The sequence below is a fragment of the Trachurus trachurus genome (assembly GCF_905171665.1).
Source record: "Trachurus trachurus genome assembly, chromosome: 17".
In the NCBI taxonomy this organism is placed as follows: Eukaryota; Metazoa; Chordata; class Actinopteri; order Carangiformes; family Carangidae; genus Trachurus; species Trachurus trachurus.
In genome coordinates this window covers 19,485,520-19,511,743 of record NC_139900.1, presented here as the reverse complement: position 1 = coordinate 19,511,743, position 26,224 = coordinate 19,485,520, and the positions used below count along the sequence as shown (strand labels likewise).

At 41.8% G+C, this 26,224-nt stretch overlaps 1 protein-coding gene across 1 annotated transcript in view; it reads left to right on the top strand.

Annotated features, from left to right (window-relative positions):
- Positions 1-229: 229 nt before the first annotated feature.
- Positions 230-26,224, top strand: part of LOC311000580 (uncharacterized protein) — a gene marked incomplete at both ends in the record, with an annotated part of 116,201 nt that continues 90,206 nt past the window's right edge. Inside the window, one exon of the mRNA XM_083991318.1 lies at positions 230-419. Coding sequence (XP_083847444.1) covers positions 230-419 — 190 coding nt within the window. The remainder of the gene's footprint in view (positions 420-26,224) is intronic.

Genomic DNA, 26,224 nt, shown 5'->3' with positions numbered 1-26,224 from the left:
CTCTGTTTAATGTTTACTTTTTTTGTATTTAAAAAAAAATGGTTTGTTTTTATGCTGTTCTTTTAAAATATTTTGTTTTTATGTACAGCACATTGAGTTGCCTTGGTATGAAATGCGCTATATAAATAAAGATGCCTTGCCTTATGACAGAAACAATGCAGAGCAAACATAGAATCCTGACCGTAATCACACATGTCTGCTCTCTCTCTGTCTCTGCAGTAACAGGACTATGGACCTGAGCTTGCGAGATGCTCTGGGTGGAGGCGGAGGTGGAGTCCCAGGCGGGGCCCCGGCTGAGGCCCTGCTGAAGAGGGACTTCATGGCCTCGTTGGAGAAGGAGGGCTACGACGACAAGGTGGGAGAGACTGTCTCCAAGAGCGACTATCGACCCTTATTGGATGGAAAGGACACCAAGAGCGGTACGTCCCCACGAGCCTGTGCGCCGAGACGTGAACACAGAGTGATGGTTTCTTGAATGTGATGTTGATCCCTGCAGGGAAGTTCTCCTCTCTGGAGGAGGAGGAGGAGGAGGAGGTCAGGGTTGAGCCGTCTCATAGGCATCTACAAAAAATCAGTCTCATGGCTGAACCGTCTGAAAACAAAGTCAGATCTGTCCTTCAAGTCTGTGACTGCAGCTGTCAGTGAGCAGGGTCAGCACAAATCACGATTAACGATATTATTGCCATTTTATTAGAACAAATATTTTTAAGAACCTTTTGGGCCTGAGCTATAACGATAAACATAATATTGCATGTACAAGCTTTCTAAACGTTTTAACTCATTGAGTGCCAACCACGGAATTTCTCGTTTTTTGTTCCCATGCGTTGAGTGCCAAAAACGAGATTTCTCGTTTTTTGCTTTTTTTAAATTATGAAACTAGACACTTTAACACACCTTATGTGTAAATTTGGGGACTCTACAACGAGCAGAACTGAAATAGATGACGATCAAAAACTCATGACAGCTCATGATCTGGAAGTTTTCATCATAACTCGGCTTTTGCAAACGGAGTTCTGCATGTGGATGCAGCAGCTGCTCCGCTCTCACCCGCGAGGCTCCAGCAGCTCGGAGCCGAAACAGGAAGCTCTCAGCTGACAGTCCCGCCCGGTCTTCATCTGGAGCAACACCGTGTCCTCCCCAAAGTCCTCCCGCGGTAAAATGTGATGGTCTCTGGGTCAAAGCAGGCCACCGGTACCGACCCGTACCACAGACGGACTGCGACCACCGGTGGGTCCGGTGTTACGGACCTGCTGTGGCCGAAAGACCATCACATTCCGCGGCGAGAGGCTGTGCCACGGCACGGTGCGTCTGTGTTAGTGGCGCCCCATCCCCAATGGTGGTTTTGTGAATAGAACAACATTTGTTGTATATATTTATCTTACACGAGCCCTTTGATCCAGAAATGCGAGTGTCAGAAGAGCGACAGGCACAAACAGAGCACCTTTCATATAAGACGCTGTATCTCCTTTTCTAGAAAAAAAGCAGGGATTTTGGTGAAACCCAGCCATGTTTAGCTTGACTTTTCTCAGGAACGGAGGCACGTAGAAACAAACGGTTTGTGGCCATTTGAAGCATAAAGTTTCACCTTTCAAATGAGCCACAGTATGTGTTGGTGGCAATAATATAAAGTACACTGTGGCTCTACAAAAATCGTCAAAAATCGTCTAAATTGCCGGTACACTTGACTAAAACTTTGGAAAGGAGCGCGGCACTCAATGAGTTAATATTCTTACAAATTCAACAAAAGGTAGACAACTGATACAATAGAAGAGTTTTTAAGCACTTTGACTGCAGGGTAAAGGAGATGAATCTTAACTCCTCCTGGATGCAAGAAAATTCAAATTTTTTTCATTCAATAATTATTGGCTCGCCAGTATAAAGTTTTCACTACTCGCACTACAAATCCCATAATACACTGCAACAGCTTAGTCTATGTGTTGTCTGTCTAGAGTGTTAGTGGGTATTTAAATTACATCACCAACAGCTTCAGTGTTGCGACGAGAAAAGGAGCACAGAGTTTTTCTACAGAATGACGTGATGGATGATATTTAATCTTCTATTAGAAAACTTTTTGAAACAGATCCATCTCTTTTTTTATTCTCGTAAGAACACCTACCTTTCCTGCCTCTCATGTGGCTTTGACATCCTGAAGGAAAGCCCCAATACACACCTCCACTCAAACATAAATGAACTTGCAGCCAAGAACAGATGCCAAGTATCTGGCATGGACACAATGGCACTGGAGACAAAACCAGGATAAATCCATGTGTTTTATTCTGGTATTTCGTCACATCTGGTATATTCTCATTTTGTGTGAAGGCACCTTTATGAAAAACAAATTTCATTCATTATGTTCTTATTTAATTTTAGTTTCATTGAGAAGATCAACAGTATGCTGACTGTTACAATTCATTTTTATGATTAAAACAATGTTAGTTTTAGTCTGTTCAATAAAGGTCCATTCTGTCCATTTTTGGGTGGGCTTTTATGCCTTTTATTTGATAGTATAGTTGAGAGAGACAGAAAATGAGGAGGCAGAGAGAGGGGGAATGACATGCAGTAAAGGGCCGCACAATGTGGGATTCGAACCGGGGCCAACTGCAGTGAGGACTGTAGCCTCTACATATGGGGCGCCTGCTTAACCAACTGAGCCCGGTGACATGCGTGTTTTAACCCTAGAACCGCCAAGACCGGTTGGGTTTTTCTCATGTAAATGACTTTGTTTACATGAAAACTATAGGTCTTTCCGTCCATGACTTTTCCTAAATATATGAGTTTGATCTCCAGCAGCAACAGCCTTCTTTTTCAAGAGGGGGTGATTATGCTTTAAATGAGTGTGTAAGTTGGTTGTATTGGCAGTTTTTGTTGCAACAATTTTTGAACAACGTCGACATACCAGCTTGTTTAAAGTTAACTGACTCACCTTTCTCATTCGGCCTCAAGTCAACATATTTCTACACCGGTGATGTTGGATTTGGCTTTGAAACCAACTGCATTTTATCTTAGGCCTAGTCCACACGAGCCCGGGTATTTTTGAAACCGGAGTTTTGCTCCGCGTCCATACGAGTGGTGTAATAAAAACACTGCGTACACACGCAACCGTGGAATCCGCTACCAAGTGACGCAATGCACGTGTGGAAGGCTGTTTTAACCAATCAAAATACAGTGGAAACCGCTTATAGATCAAAAGGCTTGGGACGGAATCATTTCTATACAAATGCTGTTTAAATAATTCGTTATCAAGAAATCCGCTTATAGTGTTCATTTTTGGTCATTTTATGGATGAAAACATGCGCAAAAACAATTTAAAAACTACGTGTAGCCTGTTTATTTTATTTTCGGCGGTGTCGCTTTGACGTGCACTGCTGCAGCAGCCTGCCCATGTTGCTGCGCTGTGTCTTGACTCTTGTACTGTGTGTTGTTGTGTGCTGTGTTGTTGTGCTGTGTGCATCACCTGGCTGCTGAGCCACATGACTGTCGGTGCGGCTCAACTCTTTATCACTGGCTGTTGTGTGTCAAAACATGGATGAATGAAACATATCCACTTTATATCGACCGCGGACGTTTTTTTGGCTTTTGGCTCGTTCCGTTCATCTCCGCATAGCCCGCATAGCCCCCCCCAAAAAATACCCGGGCTCGTGTGGACAAGGCCTTAGTAGGCTCCATAGGCCCCACCTCCTCCCCCTGTGTCAATCAGAGACGCAGGAGATGAGAGGGATGAGACAGCGACTAGCAGCGGACCCTGTAAAACGCTCATGTAAATAAGCACACATTGATTGCGGCAATTAATCGTGGTCAGGCAAATGGCTGCGATAATTTGCATCAATCATGCAATAGGATGATTAATTGACTATTGTGACAGGCCTAGTGTCATGCCAATGATTGGTCATCATCATTGAGAAAGACAGTATTTCTGTCTCTGTGTGAAGCAGAGCTAGAGGAGTTTGACTCTGTATCACAAGAGGTTGTTGACCTACCACAGCAAGAGGCTGAAGAGTCTAAAGCTGGAGCTAAAGCTTTGTTAGCAAACAATCATTTTGCGTCATGCCTGTAACTTCTCCTTCTAAACCATACACAGTGGCATGCAAATGTTTGGACACCCCTGCTCAAAATGTCTATGAATGATCTCCAAAAGGCATAAAGTTAAACATGAAACACTCTTCTGCAATATTTTTAGCAATATCAATGGGTTATTTTTCTTTTCTACAGTTTTAGAGTGAGAAAGGGAAACAAAGCAGCGGCCTGCAAAAGAATGGGAAACCCAGTAGCCTTGAACTCTCAGACCAAAGTATCAGACAAGATATTTACTATTTACACGCTGTGATAGTTTCCCAATGGTGGGCTACTAGGTACTAACTATGCAGGGAGGCCAAACCTCCCTGCTGCTTTGAAAATGTAAAAGATGGAAATAAAAAAAAACATATATCATTTAGAAAGCAAAGAGAATGTGTCATCTGTAACTTCATGCCTTTTGGGGATCATTCATCTTCCACTTGCTGAACTGTTCACATTAACAGAATTTTTTTTACCAGGCTACGTGCCAAAAACCTTTGCATGCAAGTGTAAGGCAGTTCAGGAAATAACAACCCCCCTCTCCTTACTGAATGTGTTGCTTGGTGCTAAATGTAGCATGTTGATTGGTTAGTGAGTGTGACTTGATCACACGAAAATATAGCATTTTCTAGTCAGTGAAGTTCAGCGGTGCCTACGAAGCATGATTACCAGCTTAGCGAGGCAACTTCAGGGTAAATCCTGGGTTTCCCATATCACGAAGCTGGATTCATTCCTTTCGAGGTAAGTTACCATGGTAACCATGGTAACTTAACATGGTAATTTTACTCTGAACGGCTAACCTGCTCCCGGTCAGGGTAGTCTTCAGGATTGAGCTGAATCCAATAATCTCTGCTGCCTTGGAACCCGCCCTTTATATGTGCAATTTATTGAAACATTTCATTCAGTAAAGATTTTCAAGTGTTTTGTTCCCTTTGGAGGTTATCAACCTTTCTCAACAAAGCCTTTGGACAAAGTCAATTAAAAAAAGATGAAGTGGGGATTGGAGTTGTGCTGCGTCACCTGTGAATCAACATGTTGAGACTGACGATGTTTCATGTTTACAATAGTTGTAATGTTGCAATAAATGATGTTGAAATATTATTAAAAAGCTTTAACCTGCATCAACTAAATTAACATCTCCTCCGCAGAGGCATCTGTTAATAATTAATGTTGTTTTGAACAGTGAAGGCACCGAATCACACTGTGCATTGATGTGGGGCCTCTGGGTAAAGAACAGAAAATATTAATTAAGACATCATGTGATTTCAGGATCAATAATAGACTTCCTCTTTTTGTTAGTATCACAACAAGCAATAGGGGTCTTAGGGAGCCTCTGAGGAGAGTGTGTGTGTGCTTTGAAGATCAAGTGTTTTTTTATATCAGTTGTAGAACTTCCCTTTACTTTTAATCTTGTTTTGCTGTCTTTATTTGGCATTCCCAATATTGTTATTCAAATCTTTCTTATTATTCCGAGATCTGACTTTCAGCACAAGTACTCCTTCATACTTTGTGCAGTTTCAACAATTCATATCTGTGGAAAAGGAGAAACTCACACACTGCTTCTTGCTTGGCATCACCATTTATTGATTCACTAACGTGACCTTCCTCAGAGTGTTCATATATCAAATTGTGCAGCTTTTTTCTGAGTATTATTGCTATGATTAATCTTTTTTCATACTATTTCACTTTTGAAATATCCAACTTTTTCTATTTAATTTAATAATTAAGAATGAATGGGAACAGTCTTCAAGTCTTCTGCTTCTTTGAACCTCAACTACTTCAGTATAACTTCAGCTACAGACTTAAAATGTTCACAAAGTTTTCAACTACCCAGCTTCTATTCAGATTATTGATATCTTCAACACTTAATTCATCTCTTAAATAACTATTATAAGGGTTTTATTTTGAAAGTGTGGTCTTCACAGAAGAAGCACAAGAGGTATCAAAGATGTGTTTTTTTTAATTTTTTGTTTTAGATTTATAGATAGAGGGAGAGAGAGAGAGAGATTGATAGATGAGAGAGAGAGAGAGAGAGAGATTGATAGATGAGAGAGAGAGAGAGACTAGCCATGTTGCCATCAGCGTGTTTAGATGTGCATGCGCATCAGAGAATTATGATGGAAACGCCATCATTCGACCTAAAATCCCCTGATTCGCACAAACTAAAATACGCTTGCTAAAGCTGGGTTTTGGTTGATTCGAAAGAGATGGAAACAGTAATGTTCAAAATAAGTGTGACGTAGCACACTTTCACCCCAACTGCTCCTGTGTTTGCAGTTCACTCACAAGACAGCAACATGGTGGACAACATAAGATTTGTGTGGACGGAGGACGAAATACTGTTGTAATTGTTTTTAACATTAATAAAGGAGAAAAACATCACTACTATCCACTTGCCCGCTTGTCACTAAAGCTTGAAGCCCTCTCTCCATGGTGATATCCACAGCGTTTACAGGCTGGTTGCCATGCCAACCTGCGGAAAACTAAAAAGTTTGTCGTTTTCACCAAAGTCCCTACTTTTCATGGAAATGCACAGGATTCGGGTTTCTTTTAATGCGCATTTCCAAGTGATTCGAATCACTTTGGATAGAAACATGGCTATTGATAGATGAGAGAGAGAGAGTGAGATAGATAGATTGATAGATGAGAGAGAGAGAGAGAGAGAGAGAGAGAGAGAGAGAGAGAGAGAGAGAGAGAGATTGTTGTCCATCCACTCTGATCCCATTAGTCTGTTTCAGTCATGAAGACCTTTGTCTCAGTTGTTTCTTGAGATACCAACTGAGACTTGTTGGGGATTGGTGGAAGACGGACATGGGCAGGTTTGTGCTTGATGGTGGTTTTGGGGGTTAGGTTGGGCTTCCCCTTCAACACAACCTGATTGGTGGGAGCCTTGGCCTTGACAATGCAAGGCTCCCCTGAGATGGTGATGGTTTGGTGTTGTTTCTGTTCAGCCCGAAGCGCAGCCCTTCTGGTTAAGAGGGATGTTCTGACCATGTCATTGCAGGGGCTGCTTGTGATTGCGGTAGTCTGGTGTGCATTGTCTTGAGGCTGAAGCACAGCCCTTCTGGTTAAGGTGGAAGTCTTGACCCTGTCATAACAAGAGGTCCTTTTGATTGTGGCAGTTTGGTGTGGTTTGTCATCAAGCTGAGGCAGAAGTGTTTTGGTGGAGGTGGAAGCCTTGGTCTTCATATTAGAAAAGCTTGTGGTGATTGTGGTAACTTTAGGCCTTAGCACAGACTTTCTGGTGGAGCTGAGAGACTTGGTTTGGACAGATTTTGTTCCAGACTTGGAAGCAAAATCTGTTGAGTCTTGTTGGACTTCAGTGGAGACAGTTGGGACACAATGTTTTTCCTGAGTGACAAGCTGATTCTGTAGCCCTTTAGACTTGACATGGATCTTGACTCCACTCTTCTTCAAGTCTTCCAACAAATCCATGTGCATCTGTTTCTCTTTCAGATAATGCTTTTTGATGGTGTCTTTCCTGTCAATCAGCATCTCATTCTCTTTTTTGTAATCTTCAGCTTGTTGTTTATGTATGCCAACTTCCGCTTTTAATGATTTGATTATGTCATTTAGCTTTCTGATTTTCCATTTGCACAGTGGGAGCTCACCATCTGCAACTACTCTTGGAACCACCTGCTTTGACATATTTTCCTTTAGCTCCTCAACCTGCTTCTCTTTTTCAGCTATTATGTTTTCTTTTTTCTTCAACAGTCTGTCCTTTTCGACCAGTTGTTTGAGTTTGGTATCCCTGTGGGTTTGGTGTTCAGGAAACTCCACGTACTCATCGGCTTCATTTTCAGTAATATTTATAACAACAGATTTTGGGACTTGTGAAAGACGGGCCTCTTTGGCTTTGGTCACGCATTCCAGTTGTACTGTAAGTTGAAAGATTTTTTTATCTTTTGCATACAATGCTTTCTCTTTTGTGACAAGTTCGTCCTTGAGGCCTTTTGCAAGGAGTTCAGCGTCTTTGAGAATTTTGTTCTCTTTCATACGTTTTTCTGCCTCCATTTCCAGGACATGGATCTTCTGGCGTTGACATTCCCCTTGCTGAGTCAGTGTTGTTTCCAGGTCCTTGTTTGTCTTTTCCAGCTGTGAGACTTTTTCTTTGTAGTGCAGCAGCTCTTTGTCGAGGATGTCTCTCTGTTTGGTCACCAAATGCAACTTCTTCTGATATTTTAAGAGAGATTTCTTATCTTCCATATGCTGTTTTTTAAATTCTGTTTCGGTGTTGAGCTGTTTCAGTTCTCTTAGGTCTTTCATGGGGTCCTTTTTTTCAACTTTCCGGCTGTCAGCATCGTCCTCATCAAAATATAGTCGCACTTCTTTGTTGTCTGATATAAAATCTCGTGGTCGGTATATCCATTGCTCTTCTCTTTAAGGGCAAGAGGTCACCTAATTCTTTATCCTCATTATCCATCTTTACAAAGAAATTATTCTTTGTTTACGTTAAGGCGGTGTGTTTTGCAGGTTGTGTCTGCGAAGAGTTTAATAGCAATGCAGTGGTTGCAAGTTGAGTCCTATATATAAACTTTCATAGATGACAATGATGACAGCACAGCCTGTGACATCACGATTCCATCAAGCCAGTCCTTTGAAAACTTTGTGATGTCACTGATGGAATCACAATTTCTGACATTTCTAATTGTGTGATGTCACTGTAACATCATATTCCAACATGATATCTGTGACATCATCATGACACATTTTGATCCAATTGATTTATGGCTAATGCTGCGTTCATAACAACTCGGAGGTCGGGATTTCCAACTCGGAAATTTCCGACTTCCGACATCATTGCGTTCACGCTGCAGGAACTCGGAAGAAAAAAACATGGATACCTGAAGGAGTTTGGCATATTGTGGCTCATAGCTGAATACGAAAAATAAATGCAGCAGTAAATGATGTTTATTTTGGAGGAGAGGAGACGCTGCAGATGAGTGCACATATAATGTTATAGCCTTGATAACAGTTAAACGTTATTTACGTCACATACGAGGACCACAATTTCACACCATACAACAATCACAGCTTAATATAAATGTATTTCATATAGGCTACTGCAATATTACACAAAAATATGCATTCAAACCTCAACAAATAACTTAAAATGTCTAAATTCTAACCATTTAAGATGAGGGCTGCCATGTTTTGATGTTGTCGTGACGTCAAGTCGGAAACTCGGAGCTCTGATATGATACCCGAGTTCCCGAGTTGTAATTTCCGAGTTCGACGCCGTCCAATTCATTTTTTACAACTCGGAGCTCGTTTTTTTCCGACTTCCGAGTTGTCTTGAACGCAGCATTAGCCCCGCCCTCAAATGCAGTGAGCCAATCACAGTGCGTATACTCATTCCCATACACTTGGACCATTTGACCTTTGGCTTCCACTGAAATCCATTAGAGAAAGTCAGTGTTGCTCAGTTTTATGAGGGTAAATATAAATCATGGACAAACAGTATGCATGGGGTAAATGCAACTCAGACACAAGGTTTCCTAAGAGGCTGGGCCAATGGGAGCCAGCACAGTGATGTTACTGAACCTCAGCCTGCCTGCTATTATCAGGGTTAGCTAGTCCTCATAACAGCACAGACATGTGTCCATAAACACTCTCAAACCATTAAACCTGCTGCTTACATGTTCTAAATCTGCTCCTCAGCTCATGCTTAATCTATATTCTTCAACAATGTTCTTCTGCTGTCAGTTTACAATATATTTGAGTAGGCGTTAAAGCAGAAGTTAGCGATCCGGTCGTTTGGGCTAATGCTGCGTTCCAGGCAGGCTTTTGAAACCGTAAGTTACGGCTTCAAGTCACGACTTACGACTTTGTAGCGTTCCAGGCAACGCGCAACTCGCGTTTCTCCGACCTGTTGCCTGTGAAAGTGCACTATAACGGCCACTCGTAACTTCCGACCCGTGAACTCGCACCAGATCAAGCTGGTACGACTTCACAGGTCGGAAAAACACGAGTTACGGGCTGCCCTGAACGCACCATAACTTGTCAGCCGATGGAGTTAGCAGCCCCCGCCCTCGTCATGGATCTATTGGTCCTCGTCCCTACATCACCACATTCACGCGCATCCCTTGGCTGTACACACAGCCCTTCATGCCATTCTCTCTCCTCATTGGATAAAAATTGTAGGATACAAGAAAAGTTTTCTCCTCGGCTCAGAGCAGAGAGTGACTGAGAGACCCGTGTTTCGGTCCAAACACTCTATGTAAGTGATTGTTGTCGGAAGATATAACTAATTAGGACTTATATTAACACAAAAATATCGCTTACTTCTGCTTTAACTTTTTTTTTTGAAGTAATTTCAGACCATTTTATGTAAATCAGCCTACTTCTTACAAGTTCCACTTAAAATCTATTCTCAGCTATTGCTTCAGCTATGTTAGCTTTGCATCATCAATTTTCTTTAGTTGTCAATTTCCAGTGTATTGCAACTTTTTAATCTCATCAACTGGTTAGCTTGGACAGGAGGATTTGTCACATTTTCTTCTTCCATGTTAACATTTCAGCTACTTTTAGCCCCTTCATAGCAATTCATATACTTTTCAGCTATAGCATCAGCCTTTTCAGCATTGCTCTAGTTCCCTCCAGTCTTGCTCCCTCACCTTTCCCACTCTCACCTGTTTGTCATCTGCAATTAGCAACAATCACTGTGAAATGATACAACTGGCAGAAACAGACATGTCTTGCACTGTTTCTATTTATGCAAACAATGTAACTAGAAAATAATGCACTAATTTCTACAGAAATGGCTATTTTACTGGTTGCAGCAAGAGTGTTTTAACCATTAAATTGAATGTAATGCTGTTTTTACACTGCAGTGTTAATAAGGATAATTCCTTTAATACAATATGCTTCATGTCATGCCAATTTACAAACTACTAGTCTTATATATGGCTGCCACCCAAATGATAAAATGAAAAATATTAAAATTCCAAAAACAGTACTTTTATACATTTAGATTATCATTGCAGTTTTTTTGTTTTGTTATATTTTAGATATATTGTTTGGGGGCATTTTTACCCTTTATTTGATAGGACAGTGTAGAGCAGTGTTTTTCAACTTTGGAGTCAGGACCCCACGTGGGGTCACCTGGGATTCAAATGGGGTCGCCTGAAATGTCTCGTAATTGATAAAAAGAGAAAAAGGGAACTAATTATCATTCTTTTTAAAACTGTGATTAAAAACACCACACATTCACTTTCTCAGCGCTTTAGGCATTTGCCAACATGGGGCGTGCTCCACCTGACCATTGAGCACCTATCATTATAGGTTTCACATGGAAATGCTCAAAGTATGATCAAACAAAGTCAATTAACACAGTATTGGATTTAATATAGGTTTTTGTTGCGCACTGTAGAGCAGTCAGAGTCCAGGCCTAAACTGTCACTTGTAGCCGAAGCAACATAGGCTAGTCTTTGCTGTAATTGTTGTAATCTTGAATCCAGTGGTGTTGAAAGTGCATGAGCTTTGTAATCACACCAGAGTGAGGCTGTAATGAGTGAAGCTGCAGTGGCACAGTCTACAATCTCACAGCAAATCAAACCATTGCCGTATAATGTGTAACATAAAACAGCCTCATAACTCATCCCACATCCATCGGCCTAACGAGACTGTAGAAAGGTTAGAGATGGAGAGCAGACGGCAGCGTAGCCTCGGAGATGGTGGAGATCGTGTTGGCTGGTTTGATACGTATGATCCTGAACAGGGATGGCACATCAGACTCTGTAGTGTGTGTATTTTTAATCCTTTATGATAAACCGTTAGCCTGTCGTATCATCTCACATTGTTGCTGTGCCAATGCACAGCTGGTATGATACTGATCATCGAAAGCAGGCGCGCACACTCCAGCTGTGTGTGTATATGTGTTTGTGTGTTTGTGTAGCCTATGACTATTTAAAAACGTGGTGACTGTATACTAGGCCTGCAGGCCACATTCTGTATGTGGTGTGAGTGTTCCTGTTGATACTGTGCAGCAGATGTTTTACCACAGGGTTTCTCACATGTTTTCATATCACTGCTCCTCAGTCCAACACATATTACACCAGTGACTTCATGCAATGAGACTTTAGCCAGGGGCCAAAGGTCGCGCCCCTGAAGGAAACTGTCCTGAGCCCACTCTCCTTTCTCAACAAGGTGGATTAGATGTTAGTTTTCCCTTGGTTTGACTGTACTGCAGATTGAAATTTATAATGATCACTGATGGTTAAATATCTTCCATTCAAGTCATATGATTGTCTTTGGCTTTGTTGCTTTAGTTGGCATTGGTTATTAATAATAATAATAAATCATGAATTAATCATCAGTCTTTATATCTTTTTATTGGCTTTCTACACTGTTTGGTGACATTTTTTTAACCCGTAATTGAAGATCAATAATAATTGCTTGTCATCTGCTTCAGTTTGGAGAAATAGAACAGGATTATTGATCAGCTGATTGCTGAAAGCATTTTAGCTGATTGTTGTGGGGACATGTCCAAACTTTCTGCCACACAAAAGCAAATTAATAGATTGCTGAATGAGTGTAATATATTCATGTTGAATAAATGTAGAATGCACAAAGACAATTCACTGCAGTTCCTCCAGCTGTCACCACGACCTCACTTATTTCAACTGATAAAATCCAGCGGCACTAAAGGACGTATTTACAGCTTTTTGTCGAACCTTTGAATAATGAATGGGTTTTAAAGAACCAGCAGAGGTTACAATAACATGATGACTACCACATTCATCATAATGTTTCCTCACCCTCAATAACAAACAGTAGCAGATGTTCTGTCGTCATGGCAACAACAATGATGTGGTGGAACATTCAAAAACTACTTCATCATGTTGACTAAAAATAGGGCAAGAATAGGTAGGAGCTGTGTTGCCATGGTTACATTGGATAAAAACAACATTAATTGGTTTCACACCTGTTTGATCCTCCTTTACGACCGTCCCTGCTGCAGGTTGTCTAACTATAAAATCTGCTGCATGTACAGGTGACCTTTGGGTTTGTTTGTTTTTGACACTCAGGTAAAGTTGTGTCCAGCGGTCATAGAAAACATTTCTGACATCCTGGCTTTGCAGACTGACATATTGAGGTATCTAGCTGGACGGTGGGGGCACATTTCAGAATCACTACCGGTCAATGAGATCTGTAGAGACAAGACGGCGTCCTCCAATCTCTGCCTCTCTCTTTTCTTTATTCTGTCTCTTCCTCTTCTGTTTGTTTGTTTTTTCTTCTTTCCATTCTCTCACTCTTCTTTTGTTTTCTGTAGCTCCTGCACTTTTTTCCTTTCACTTCTGTTTCATCAATAGTGAAGCTGCGTAGTCATTCGAGGCTGCAGACCTGACTCCTGCAGCGTCAGTTGAGTAGGAAACCAAAACCTCGTCTGCCCCCTGCCTCAGTAGGAGACAACATGGTGATTCTTCTTCTGTTGTTTGAAGCTGTAGGTGCGTCACCATCTCCCACTGGTCTGGAATGGGACTTAAAATAGAATAATAAAATAATAACAAATAATGAAATAATCATTGCGAACATCAGTCCACTCTTTTATACACTCAATTTCTTTTAAAGTAAGATATTTACCCACAGTAAAGGCATCATTTCCCACTTTTACTTATATGTCTCCTCACTTTAAATATTTCACGGGTTTTCTTACCAAAGTTTCCTTTAATTATTAGTGTGTGTTCAGAAAAATACACAAACTGAGATGCAGTGAGTGCTCAGTCCTGCAGACTCCAGTCAGGACAAAGATAAAGGGAATAAGACATTTTGTGAGAATTTGATTTTGAGCAGCAGCTTCGGAAGAAATGAAATTCCAAGAAAAGCTTCAATGTTTTATGACACAAACAAACTGGTCTTTACCCTACATTTATCTTATTTATTATATTTTGCGGCACAGATGTTACTTTTAGTTAGAGAAGATGGTGCATAGTGCATGTGCTTCACTGTGTCCTCCTGTAGCAGCACAATAGAAGAGGTGGAACTGTACTGCAGTCTGCTGCTGTGTTTGCTGAGGCATGATAACACGTCTCTGCAGTGTGTGCATGTATGTGTGGTCAGGGTGCAGCAGTGTGTGTGTGTGTGTGTGTGTGTGTGTGTGTGTGTGTGTGTGTGTGTGTGTGTGTTAGGGTCCTCCCTGCTTGTGCAGTTCTCAGCAGCCATGACAGTAACTTTGTCTGTTGGCTGCACATGTACACACACACAGACACACACATGGACTGGCTGATGCAGTGAAGTTGCTTTAATGGAGCAAGTATGGCTTGCAGGCAGACGGGTGGAGAAGCAGGCAGGCGGGTGTACAGGCAGGTACAGACCACAGGTAGTGACACTCAGGTTGAAGTCACACAGGACAAAACATGTGGAGGTTAACAGAGCGACCAACAGCCAGCAACAACAACAGTGGCAGGTTGATGTAGGGAACAGGTGTATGGGTGTGGAGGGAGGTTCAGGTAACTGCAGGTAGGACGTCTGGAGACTTGGTGCATGTAAGAGCAGGACCTAGACTGTAATACATCTAACCCCCCCCCCCCCCCCCCCCCCAAAAAAAAAAACAACAACTTCGCAACCTCACAAATTTAAAGGGATATTTCAGCATTTTAGCAAATTGGCCCATTGCCATAATCTAGCAGTAGGTTCATTACCTTTAATAGTCGGTGCAAGCCTGTTTTTCGATTGGCGGGGCAGAGATGTGCCCAACTACTACGGAGGCATTTGGTATTTCTGGGTTTCCCACATCAAACTCATCAAATAAACAATCCAACATCTCCAAAACGCTCTGGTGGACAAGTTGTGACCTGCACATTCACCACGTTATCAGATAATAACGTGTGATTATGTAACATTATGACACACGAAGCAAATACTCGGAATTACTTACGCTTTTGAAGTGACTCTGCTGAGCAGCCGCATCTGGGATGTAGTTCTGGCCACACATTTGCCTCGAAAACAACTCTGTCTCGTAACGTTCCGTTATTATCTCATAATATGGTGAATGTGCAGGTCACAACTTGTCCACCAGAGCGTTTTGGAGTTGTTGGATTGTTTATTTGATGGGGGAAACCCGGAAATACCATATGCCTCTGTAGCGTTAGCTGAGCAGCTTGTGTCTCTGCCCCGCCGATCGAAAATCAGCTTGCACCGACAATTAAAGGTGATGAACCCACTCCTAAAACTATAGGGATTATGGCAATGGGCGAATTTGCCAAAATATTGAAATATCCCTTTGAATAGAATACTGGTTCTTATAGATAACACATACAAGCTGCTACAAATGTGTTCACAGATCAGCACTGAGACAAACAGATGTGAACTTTGAAGAGTTAAAGATTCAGCAGTTTTAGTTTTTAATATCTGACCTGTAGAATCAGTTGCATGCGATTGCTGGAGATTTGGAGCTTAAAGGGCAACTCGGTCATCACAATTTGGATTCTGGGTTTAGATTTTTGCAATAACCAGAGTAAATCCTGAGATCTGGAAGGTACCATGACCACAACACAAGCAGCCAGACAATCAGACCGGTTGATAACAACAGGGACGGGACTCGGAAGTTTTTATTTTTATTTTCATTTTGCTCATTTAATCCAGTTCTATCACTTTGTATCCAAACCACCATTCGGATGACTGTGCTGAAAAATGGTGCAGCAGGGCTTTATCACATATTTTGTCGCTGCTCATCCAAAATTCAACATCTTCATGCTGCTGTGCTGCAGCTGCAGACGGGAAAACACACTAATAATATCTGAGACTAGTCTGCCTCTTGTTCGGAAGATATCATCCAAAGGCACTGCAGCTTTTTCTTTGTACTGAAGGTGAAGCGGTTAATACAGGCCACGGAGTCTGAAGGCTCACAGAATATAGTCTGACACTAACAGAGGGCTGCAGGCTGAAGATCCACTTTACCACTAACTCTCATCTAGTGGCAAACAGCTGGAGGAAGTGGTGGGGGAGGAGAGGGATGTCGCTGCAGCCCGGCACCGACTGCTGCCCCTGGGAGCCACACAGAGGAGCACAGGCAGCCAGCAAAGTACAGTTTAGCACTGTGAATTGATCTTTATTGATATTGCACATGTGGTAGTTGGAATTATTCATGAAATCATAGAGAAATTAGTGTAACACAGACAGACAGATAGGTGCAGATCAATAAATGGAAAAGTTGGTTTATTTTAGTAGTTCAACTCATATAATAATATTTTATGTATTTATTCCTTTAAATTGTAATGATTATGGCTTATATTTAATGGAAAACCCCAAATTCAGTATCTCAAAAAAAAAGAAAAGAATATTAAAGTATTGAAAGAGTACTATTGTAACTTAATGGTGTCACACTCTAATCAGATAATGAACTCCAAACCCTAACCCTAACCTGTAAAGGTTTCCTGAGCCTTTAAATGGTCTCTTAGTCTGGTTCAGTAGCTCCACTATCATGACCTCCATCATATTACTTCATTACTCCATCATACTATAGTACTTTATTGAGATAGATAGATAGATAGATAGATAGATAGATAGATAGATAGATAGATAGATAGATAGATAGATAGATAGATAGATAGATTTTGCTGACATCATCTCGTGGTTCTCTACATCCCTCATGGAAAAGGGACAAAATGAGAAAATGTAAGAGATTGCAAATGACAGATTTGATGAAATATTCACAAATCAGAGCCATATCACTATTTTACAAAATCAAATGAAAGTCTATGAAAGCACAGAAGGTTAGTTTAAATGTTGGAATCACTTTGTACGGTACAGAGCTCAGAGTTCAGAGCTCAGAGGAGCAGCACTCCCAGAGGCTCCAGCTCCTTTCAGTCCGTCAGTCACAGGTAGAGGATTTGCGTCACGTACCCACTGACCGTGGGGACACCTACATTTCACTGTACACCCAGAGGGAACAAATGTCTCTGTTTCTATTTGTTCATTCCCCCTCCATCTTGCTCTATCAGATCCTAGTCTACATTATTTGTTTTATATCTCACTTTTCCATGTCCAAAAATAAAATCAATTTACTGTCCATCCTCTTTACACACCCCCTGCTCTGACAAAAGCCACTAGAGAGCCACATGTTTATTCATTTGCTACTGAAAATAGTCCACATGAAATGCACTTCCTGTTTGATTAATCCCTTTTAAAAACTACACTCCCCAGCTGTTTTAGAAATTGACGACATACTTGTGCATTATATGGAAAGTGTGGAGAAACATACTAGTGCATTGTGGGTGCTTTCAGACAGACACAGTTCTGGTTCTGGTGAACCAGCCCACATTCACACCAGTTTAAGCGGATCCAAAGTGGGTGTATGTTACTCTGGTGGAAATAAACTTTTGTACATTTTTGCTTTTTTGCTGTCTCAGTAATCCTTCTTCAGTTTTTTAAAGTAGCACTATTGCAAATACAGCAGTAATGGCAATAAAAAAAACTGAAATATGCAATAAATAGGTCCAGGGGAGCCATAACTATCTGTACACAAAATATAGCCAATGGTGTAGTGGCTGTGGAGCAAATGCAGAATTCCATTTTGTTATGAGACAAGCCGGCCCGGCGCTGAACGACACGCTATGTAAAGAGGACGAGGATGTTTATATCTGATACGCTGCACCATCTAGTGGCCGAACAAAGAATTGGAATTTGCGATAGTGCTGCTTTAAGTTTATGAATTAATTTGGTCTGGTGTTGGAGTGAACCCAGCCTCGGCCATCTCTTCCCGTCACGGTTCCCTGGGGAGACCAAACTTATATTTTGGTTCCATTGAGAACCGACCTGTTATCTATTTGGACTGAACGCACTGGCCGGTTCAAAATTGGGTTTGGGAACCAGAACCGGCATGGAGCCCTGCCGGTGTGAACGCCCTATGTGAGTATGAGTACTGAACTCACGTCTACATGATGTGTTGACAGTAGGAAAATACAGAATACCATCAGCCTCAGCCTTCAAGGGGAGTGTTGTCTTTATGATTTTAAAGGTCCAGTGTGTAAAATCAGGGTAAAACCGACATGCAGCGTTCAGATTTTAGATTGCAGCACTCACCCCCCTCCCGTTGGCAAAGTGACGGTGGCCTCCGAGGACCAAAAAAATTGTTTACCACGACTGGGGCGACCGGGAGTATTTCAGGAGCATGGAGGGATGAGGTGAAGATCTAAACCATTTTACAATATGTCTGCTGTTTCCTCCTCCTCCTTTCGTTGTTGGTTTATTTATGAAAGCGAAACTTGCAAAACGTGCTCTCTGACTGGCTGGATTTTCCGTTTGGGCTGCCATACAAACATGGCGGCGCAAGATGGCGACACTCTCTCAAGCAAGACCCTTGCTATATGTATGAAAGAATAACTATAAGATTATAATGTCTAATCTACTATAATTGTATTAATCCACAGCTGCAGCACAGACAATGTGTCAGTCACAGTGTCATAGACACTTGTCCACTTTCACTCAGTTCTTTACCACTAACAGCTCTGAGCTTTCATTACCTGTCCCCCTCTGCTCTGTCTGTTCCTCCTCTCTCTCCTACAGCCCCCGTCACCCCACCCTCTTTTTTTTTGTTGCCCTCCTCACCCCTCCCTTCTCTCCCTCGCTCTAAGTGCTTGTGTCTCTCTGGAGACGGTGACAGCTGTGACTGAGGATGGGATGCTGTTTGACAATAACTGCCTCTGTCCTTGACTCGGAGAGCGAGAGCAGGGGAGAGACTTGAGCGTCAACACCATACTGTACACTACTGAGCACAGAGCAGGACAACAAGGAGGCTGTGATAGAGAAAAAGGAGCCTGATGGTAATCCTTTATTGGTATATATTTTAGGGGACGAACAAAGACAGAGGAGAAACTATGGAAAAAAGGACTAAGATAGAAATTAAACATGTAAATAGAAAACCAATGACACAAGCAGAGCATTTAAAGGAAAGGAAGTAAAGCTGTTTGATACTGACCTTGTCGCCCAACTGGAGCTGACCCTAAAGATGTAAATCTAAATATAGAGGCAGCAGGTCTGCCCCGAGGCTCACCGCCATCATCTGGAACTCTTGCTGTGAGCTGAAGTGCAACTGGGCTCGTGTCTTGTTACCCCGCCCCCGAACGCTGCACTCCATCATCACAAAGTGCACTTCATAAAGCCCCCGAACCGCTCCTGAGGCGCCGCGCAGCAGGCAGTCCTGCATTCTGACCTTTTTTTGGAGCAATGACTGTGGTGTAGAAAAACAAGCTCATAGGTTGTCTTTGCAAGCAGCTTATTATTACGACCCAGAGGAAGGATTTACTGTCTGGTCATGTGTAGTCTGAAGTGATTATTAAGCAACAAAGGAGGAGGTCAGGTGATGTTATATAGAGGATGGAACCAGGGAACACTGATAGACCACTGAGACAAATCTTCAGTGTCGTTTCCTATCTGAATCCTCACCAGTCCACAACCTTCATGTTTTCTGTTTATTTGAACCATGGTGACGAAGGCCCTTTAATGCTTAGTGTAACTTAAACCAAACAGTTTGGGTGACTCTGTCTAAACCAAGTTTATGCTAAACTGTGCATTTTGTTATTTTCCCCAAGAAAGAGATGTTCTGGTATACACCTTCCTCTGGTTTTTGTTGAAATGCCAAATGTTCCTTGTGACAACGTGAGTGCCTGAAAATGAGCCGTGTGTCCAGGTGCACTGTTGATGCATGGTCATACTGAGGCAGCAGAAAGTGACTGTGTGACTGACCGACAGAAACCTGGTGCATCCTGACATAATGCTACTGCAGTGTGTGGCTGTGTCAGAGTGCTGCGTCAGAGCCCCACAGTAACATTACACATGACTGTCAACTGTGGTACAAGGGCACCTGGCTTTGAAAGACAATGGAAGGTGATACTGTGATTGATTTGTTGCGTGTTGCACCAAAGACACGCCCACGATTAATGAGATTAATGACTGTTCTGTAATAAAATAACATGTCAGGATGAGGATGTTATTTGAGTGTTTTTTAGAGCTCGATGACATGGAAGCATTGATACTTATTAGCCGGATCAATTAACTGATTTTGATCTTTTCATGAAAATTTGAACAGAGATGTAGAAAATCCTCTGCCTTGTAGATACAGACAACATAATGCATAACATGACATAATATAATATAGCATAACATAAAATACAATAACATAACATAATGTAGCATATCATCACATAACATAACATAACATAACATAACATAGCATAGCATAGCATAGCACAACATAGCATAACGTAGCATAGCATAACAGCATAACACACTGTAACATAACATAACAGTCCCCTTGGCAGCTGGGAATGAGTGACTTTTTGGGTTTCAAGGGAAATTCTACTGATGACCTGAGCAATTAGAAGAGAGTGGAGCAGGAATCAAATATTACCTTCAACCAGCTTAATGACTGTGAGAGCCTGTGCAGGAAACCTTTTCAAATGTCCCATAATCCTCTGTCTTAACCATTCACCCTGAGTAGAGCACCGCACACACACCACCACAATGTCTCAAGGCTCGTATTTCTAATCCATAACCCGTCTATACAAGCTGAGTTGATTTAAACAAGAAGGGCTCAAAGAGAAGGTCAGGTTTGCGTCTTACCAAACACACATAGTGTGTTTGGTACATAATGTGTAATATGCAGGGTAATGATGGTAAAAATGCAACCAGTCCATATCTGGCTCAGGGTCAGGCCATCAAACTGTATTTCTTCACATTATGCAATATGAGATATTTTTTATGGAGAATCCCCTCTTATATATTTTGACTTGTTTTTCCTTGCAGAAAGTTTGAAAGGGCTTCCAGCCCAGTGATGCAGAAATGCCATAAAATAATGTTTGAAAACAGAAGATGTTTGACCTTGAGGCTTGATACTGTCTGCTGTCCTCAGAGGACTGTCTGGGTTCTGACTGTGTGCACGCAAGCACGCACGCTCTGTGAGTGTGTGTTTGTGCGTGTCTGAACAGTTTTGGTGGTGATGGTTTGTGTGTGTGTGTCTCTATGGGGATGTCTGAGAGAGAGAGAAAATAACAAGTAAAAGAGGTCAAAGGAAAAGAGCAAAGTTCTTCATGGAAACCACCTCATCCTTTAGAACACACTTTACCTCTTCACCTTTTCATTAATTTACACCACAGTAATATATCTGAATTTCCCTTGATATGTGTGTTGATATGAGTCAATAATACATGATATACGTATGTACCTCAGTCATATTAAATCTGTCCCCTGGTATTTCAGGACCATGGACAGTCACATACCAGAAACACGATGTGCATGATCCAGGTTTACTTCATCTATGACTTGGATCAATATCTATAGTCCAAGAGGAGATATCTGATAATCACTGAAGGAAACCTCAGTCATCAAATTATCTAGGTGCATTTACTTAAGTGCTCACTACAACTTGAGAGACGTGTTATTTATTTCCAATACTTCAGCCTCACTGTATTTCACAGTTATGACTCCACTACATTTATCTCCCTGCTATGATTATTACCTACCACTAAAGATTAATATTTCATATACAGAGCCCATATGCTACTGTTTATTTAATGCCTTACTGATTAAACATTGACATAGTTGCATATGTGAAGCACTTAAAATGAGTTCTTAGCATCTTAGCATCAACTGCAAAATCAGCAATAATAATTACACTTTTTTCCAGAGCTTTCAACCACATCAGATACATTTGCGATACTACTACTAAAGGGCCCTACGCTAACATTTTTCCCAAAGGAGCTCCGAAAGTAAAAAGTTTGGGAGCACAAAAAGACATTTGGAAGCAAAATGAAAAATGTTTAAGGAACACTTTTTTTTAAGCCTTACCCATTTTTACATTAGAGAACAGTAGCAACACCCTAAACACTTCACCTTTAGTTGAAATTTGATGACCCATGCAGAATATATAAACATGGTAATTTTTCAACTTTTTTTAATCAACAGACTCAAGCGATAACTTGTTCTGTAGTATGACCAACACAATATTTGATAGATTAAACATAAATCGGTCCTTCCTGTAGGCCACTTCTATATTGTGATATTAAATAATGCTTGAACTGATATGAATTACATATTTTCATTTAACTACTTCATAGTAGCATACAGATTTGTTAAGCTAACAGGGTTGTTACTTGGCATGTATTGAGTATCATGATGTAAATACTAATAAGGTAAGGTAAAGTGTTGCGTTGTTGCCTCTATTCACCAACAGCTCCACTCTCTCTTACATGTAACAACTGTGATTGGTGCATTGAGGTCAGAGGATTGTGGGATTTATAGCTTTTGAATGATTGCAGATAAACTATGTTGTGATCTTTATTCGCACTTTTTTAAGGAACAAATGCGAGTGAAATGCTAGCTATCTAGAGCCCTGTACTGCCAACATTACATCGCTGTAAAATACATCACAATGTAATAGAATACTTTATTTGCACTGACATTGGGCAATATAGGAGGAATTATACTTGCAGGGAATTTAGAGTCATGGATTGAACCCAGAACCTTCTTGCTGTGAGTGCTAAAAATTGCGCCATGTTGCCACCCTGAAAAGAAAAAAATATGCAGCATGTCAGTGTGAATTTGTGTAAATGTCGAAGGCCAAACCAGTTAATGGTAGGAAGAGGATACTGGACCGAGATAAGGACCCAAATGAGCCGCAGTGTGTCAGGAAAGGAGAAGGCTGCAGAGAAAATGCCACTAAGACAGAGACACTGAAACCAGTGAGAGTTGAGGGGATGAAAGAGAGAGAGACTGAGGGCACGACATGTCTGTGGGTGCTTTCCATTCTGCTAATTCATGCTTCCTACCCATCCTCACTCCTCTGTGACCCAGATAGGGATCTCCCTCTGCCATCATCCGGGATGTTCAAATCCCTTAAATGCGTCTCAGAGGAGATGAGGAGATGAGGCTCTGGGAGGATATCGGAGTGAGGAATCACAAGTGGGAGAGAAACCTCGATGATCAGAATCTGTTTGTTGATTGATCAGCAGATCAGAGAGGAGGCGGCTGGGCTCACCTGGAAACAGCTTTAATACCAATAAGACTGCTGGATACAGGCTACCTGTAGAGACAGGGAGGGCAGCACCGGCACAAGTTGTTACATTATTCATCTTTATTCTAAAAAAAAATACAGTTCCAGTCATGCAACCACTCACTTAACACAATATTCTTCTTCTAATATCAATTTGAGCCAAGGACGTCAGGCACTTCATCACATTTTTTTTTCTCCTGAATATTTACATAAATTTGTATTGCTCCCTCGCAGTTGTTTCATAGTAAATAAAATGTAAGGTAACACTTTATAATGAGTACAAACTATTAAGCATTAGTTAAGCATTAAATGGATAGTTAAACATTTTGGCAAATTGGCCCATTGCCATAATCCCTATAGTCATAGCAGTAGGTTCATTACCTTTAATTGTCGGTGCAAGCTATTTTTAGAACGGCGGAGCAGAGCCGTGAGCTGCTCAGAGCTACGCTACGGAGGCTAATGGAATTTCTTGGTTTCCCTCATCAAATCAAATACACAATCCAACAACTCCAAAACGCTCTGGTGGACAAGTTGTGACCTGCACATTCACCACGCTATGAGATAATAACAGAACGTTACGAGACAGAGTTGTTTTCGAGGCAAATGCAGAGACTGCTTGATGAAAAACTGCCCCGACGGGAACGCGCATCAGCGGTTTTGCATGAATTTCTAAACACTTGAACTCATCACCTCTTGCAATACACATGCTTTCTGAAGACACTTGTTAAAACACAACTCATGCCTTTTCAAAATATATGGATATTATTATTCAGGTCTTTTGACAATGTGTCTGTAATGTGATAGTCATGATGCTGTTGAGATTATAATGTTCCGTTATCTCATGTGCAGGTCACAACTTGTCCACGAGAGCGTTTTGGAGTTGTTGGATTGTCTATTTGATGAGTTTGATGAGGGAAACCAAGAAATCCCATTAGCCTCCGTAGCGTAGGTAACAAACCTACTCCTAAAACTATAGGGATTATGGCAATGGGCCATTTTGCCAAAATGTTGAACTATCCCTTTAATAGATACTGAATCCTTAATTTATAATGCATGAATATTAATTAGTATGTAGTTTATAAATACAGTTATCAAAACTACATACTAATGAGTATTCATGTGTTATAAATGATGAATTCAGTATACAGCTTGACTAATGCTTAAAGCAGAAGTAAGCGATCCGGTCGTTTGGGCTAATGCTGCGTTCCAGGCAGGCTTTTGAAACCGTAAATTACAGCTTCAAGTCACGACTTACGACTTTGCACCGTTCCAGGCAACCCACTCGTGTTTTTCCGACCTGTTTTACCTGTGAAAGTCACTATAACGGCCATTCGTAACTTCTGACCCGTGAACTCGTACCAACTAACGTCTAACGTCCCCCCCCCCCCCGCCCCCGTCGGACGATGGCCGCATCCTCTCACACACATACACACCACAGAGAAGCGCATGCATGCATAACAGCAGCGCGTGGCGCAAGCGAAACACGGCGCGGCACGGCGCGCCCCGCCGCCCCCCCCCCCCCCCCCCCCCCCCCCCCCCACAAAAATATCGCTTACTTTTGCTTTAATAGTGTGTACTTATTAAGTGTTACCAAATGTAATTGTCTACCTGTGTGGTCCAGATCAGTCTACATTCATATCTACATTCAGCAGCAGTCGACAGACACAGACAGTGTTGTTGTTTTGCTCCTATTGGTACACATTGGACGGTTTACATGCTAACCCATTGGACGGCTGAGATGCTGTGTGTCAGGAGGAGTTGCCTTCTCCTCAAAATGATGGCGAAGGGAGAGAGGATGTCCCGTTTGGTAAAGACAAGTCCTCCATCCCTGCGTCGTCGTCTCCTCCCTGCGTCTCTCTCTCTCTCTCACATCCCCATCGGGGAGGGCGGCAAGTGAGGAGACACATGAGTCTGAGGGGAGGGAGGGGAAAGATGCTGTGTAATGTTTTATTAGAGGGTGTATTCCTGCTGGACGGACAGGATGCAAAGCTGCCGTGTGTTCTTAAGATTGATGCCTGTAATGACATTTTATTTCCACCGTATCCGAATCGCCTTGTTGTACTTCCGGGTAGAAAACCAGCACGTAATTTGAATGAGAACAGTAACGAACGAGAGTTTAGCTATAGTATATCATATTTTTTACGCCCTATCACCGTTTAGACAAATCTGAAATGATTGAAGAAACATTACTGTTTCTGTGTGTGTGTTTTGTGTTGCTATGTGTTGTATTTATTCAGTCTGGGGGAATCATAGTGTCTAGAAAGCATCAGTGGCTCAGCTGACAGGGACAGCTAACGGCGGTAGCAAAGCTAACAGCAGAAGCTAAGCTAACGGCAGTAGCTAAGCTAACATCAGGACGTCAGCTGTTAAAACCCTCCCGTTGTGGGACACGACATGAAACTACTCCAGTTAGCTCAATCATGTTGTAACTCAGATATCCGCTGGAGAAAATATTTTTTCATGGACCATTTATTGAGTCACTGAGTTATTAAAGTTAAACAGGTAGCTAACCGTTAGCCCAGCTCCAGTCATTGGTTTTATAAACAAACATCAGATTAGTCTAAACGGCGATATAGTGACATGAAAAATGAGATATAGGCTATAGCGAAACTCTCGTCAGTCACTATTGTTCTTATGCTGGTTTCTACCCTGAAGTAGTTGGCAATTGAAAAGCACTGAGTCTGAGGAATTATGAGGCTTTCACATCAGGAAGTCTCATGATGTGATTAGTATTAAAGCAGAAGTAAGCGATCCGGTCGTTTTGGCTAACTTCTTGTCAGCCGATGGAGTTACCAGCCCCCGCCCTCGTCCCTACGTCACCACATTCACGCGCATCCCTTGGCTGCACACACAGAGAGGACCGCCCCTTTATGCCGTTCTCTCTCCTCATTGGATAAAGGTTGTAGGATACAAGGAAAGTTTTCTCCTCAGCTTACAGCAGAGCAGAGTGACTGACAGACCCGTGTTTCTGACCAAACACTCTATGTAAGTGATTGCCGTCGGAAGATATAACTATTTAAGACTTATATTAACACAAACATTCCGCTTACGTCTGCTTTAATATTAATCACATGCACATTTTGTTTGTCGACTGTTGTGTGTGTGTGTGTGCGCTTCTGTGGGTAGGGCACATGCATCAATCCTCTAAGACATATCTGTCCACCATCGGCAAGCGTTGCA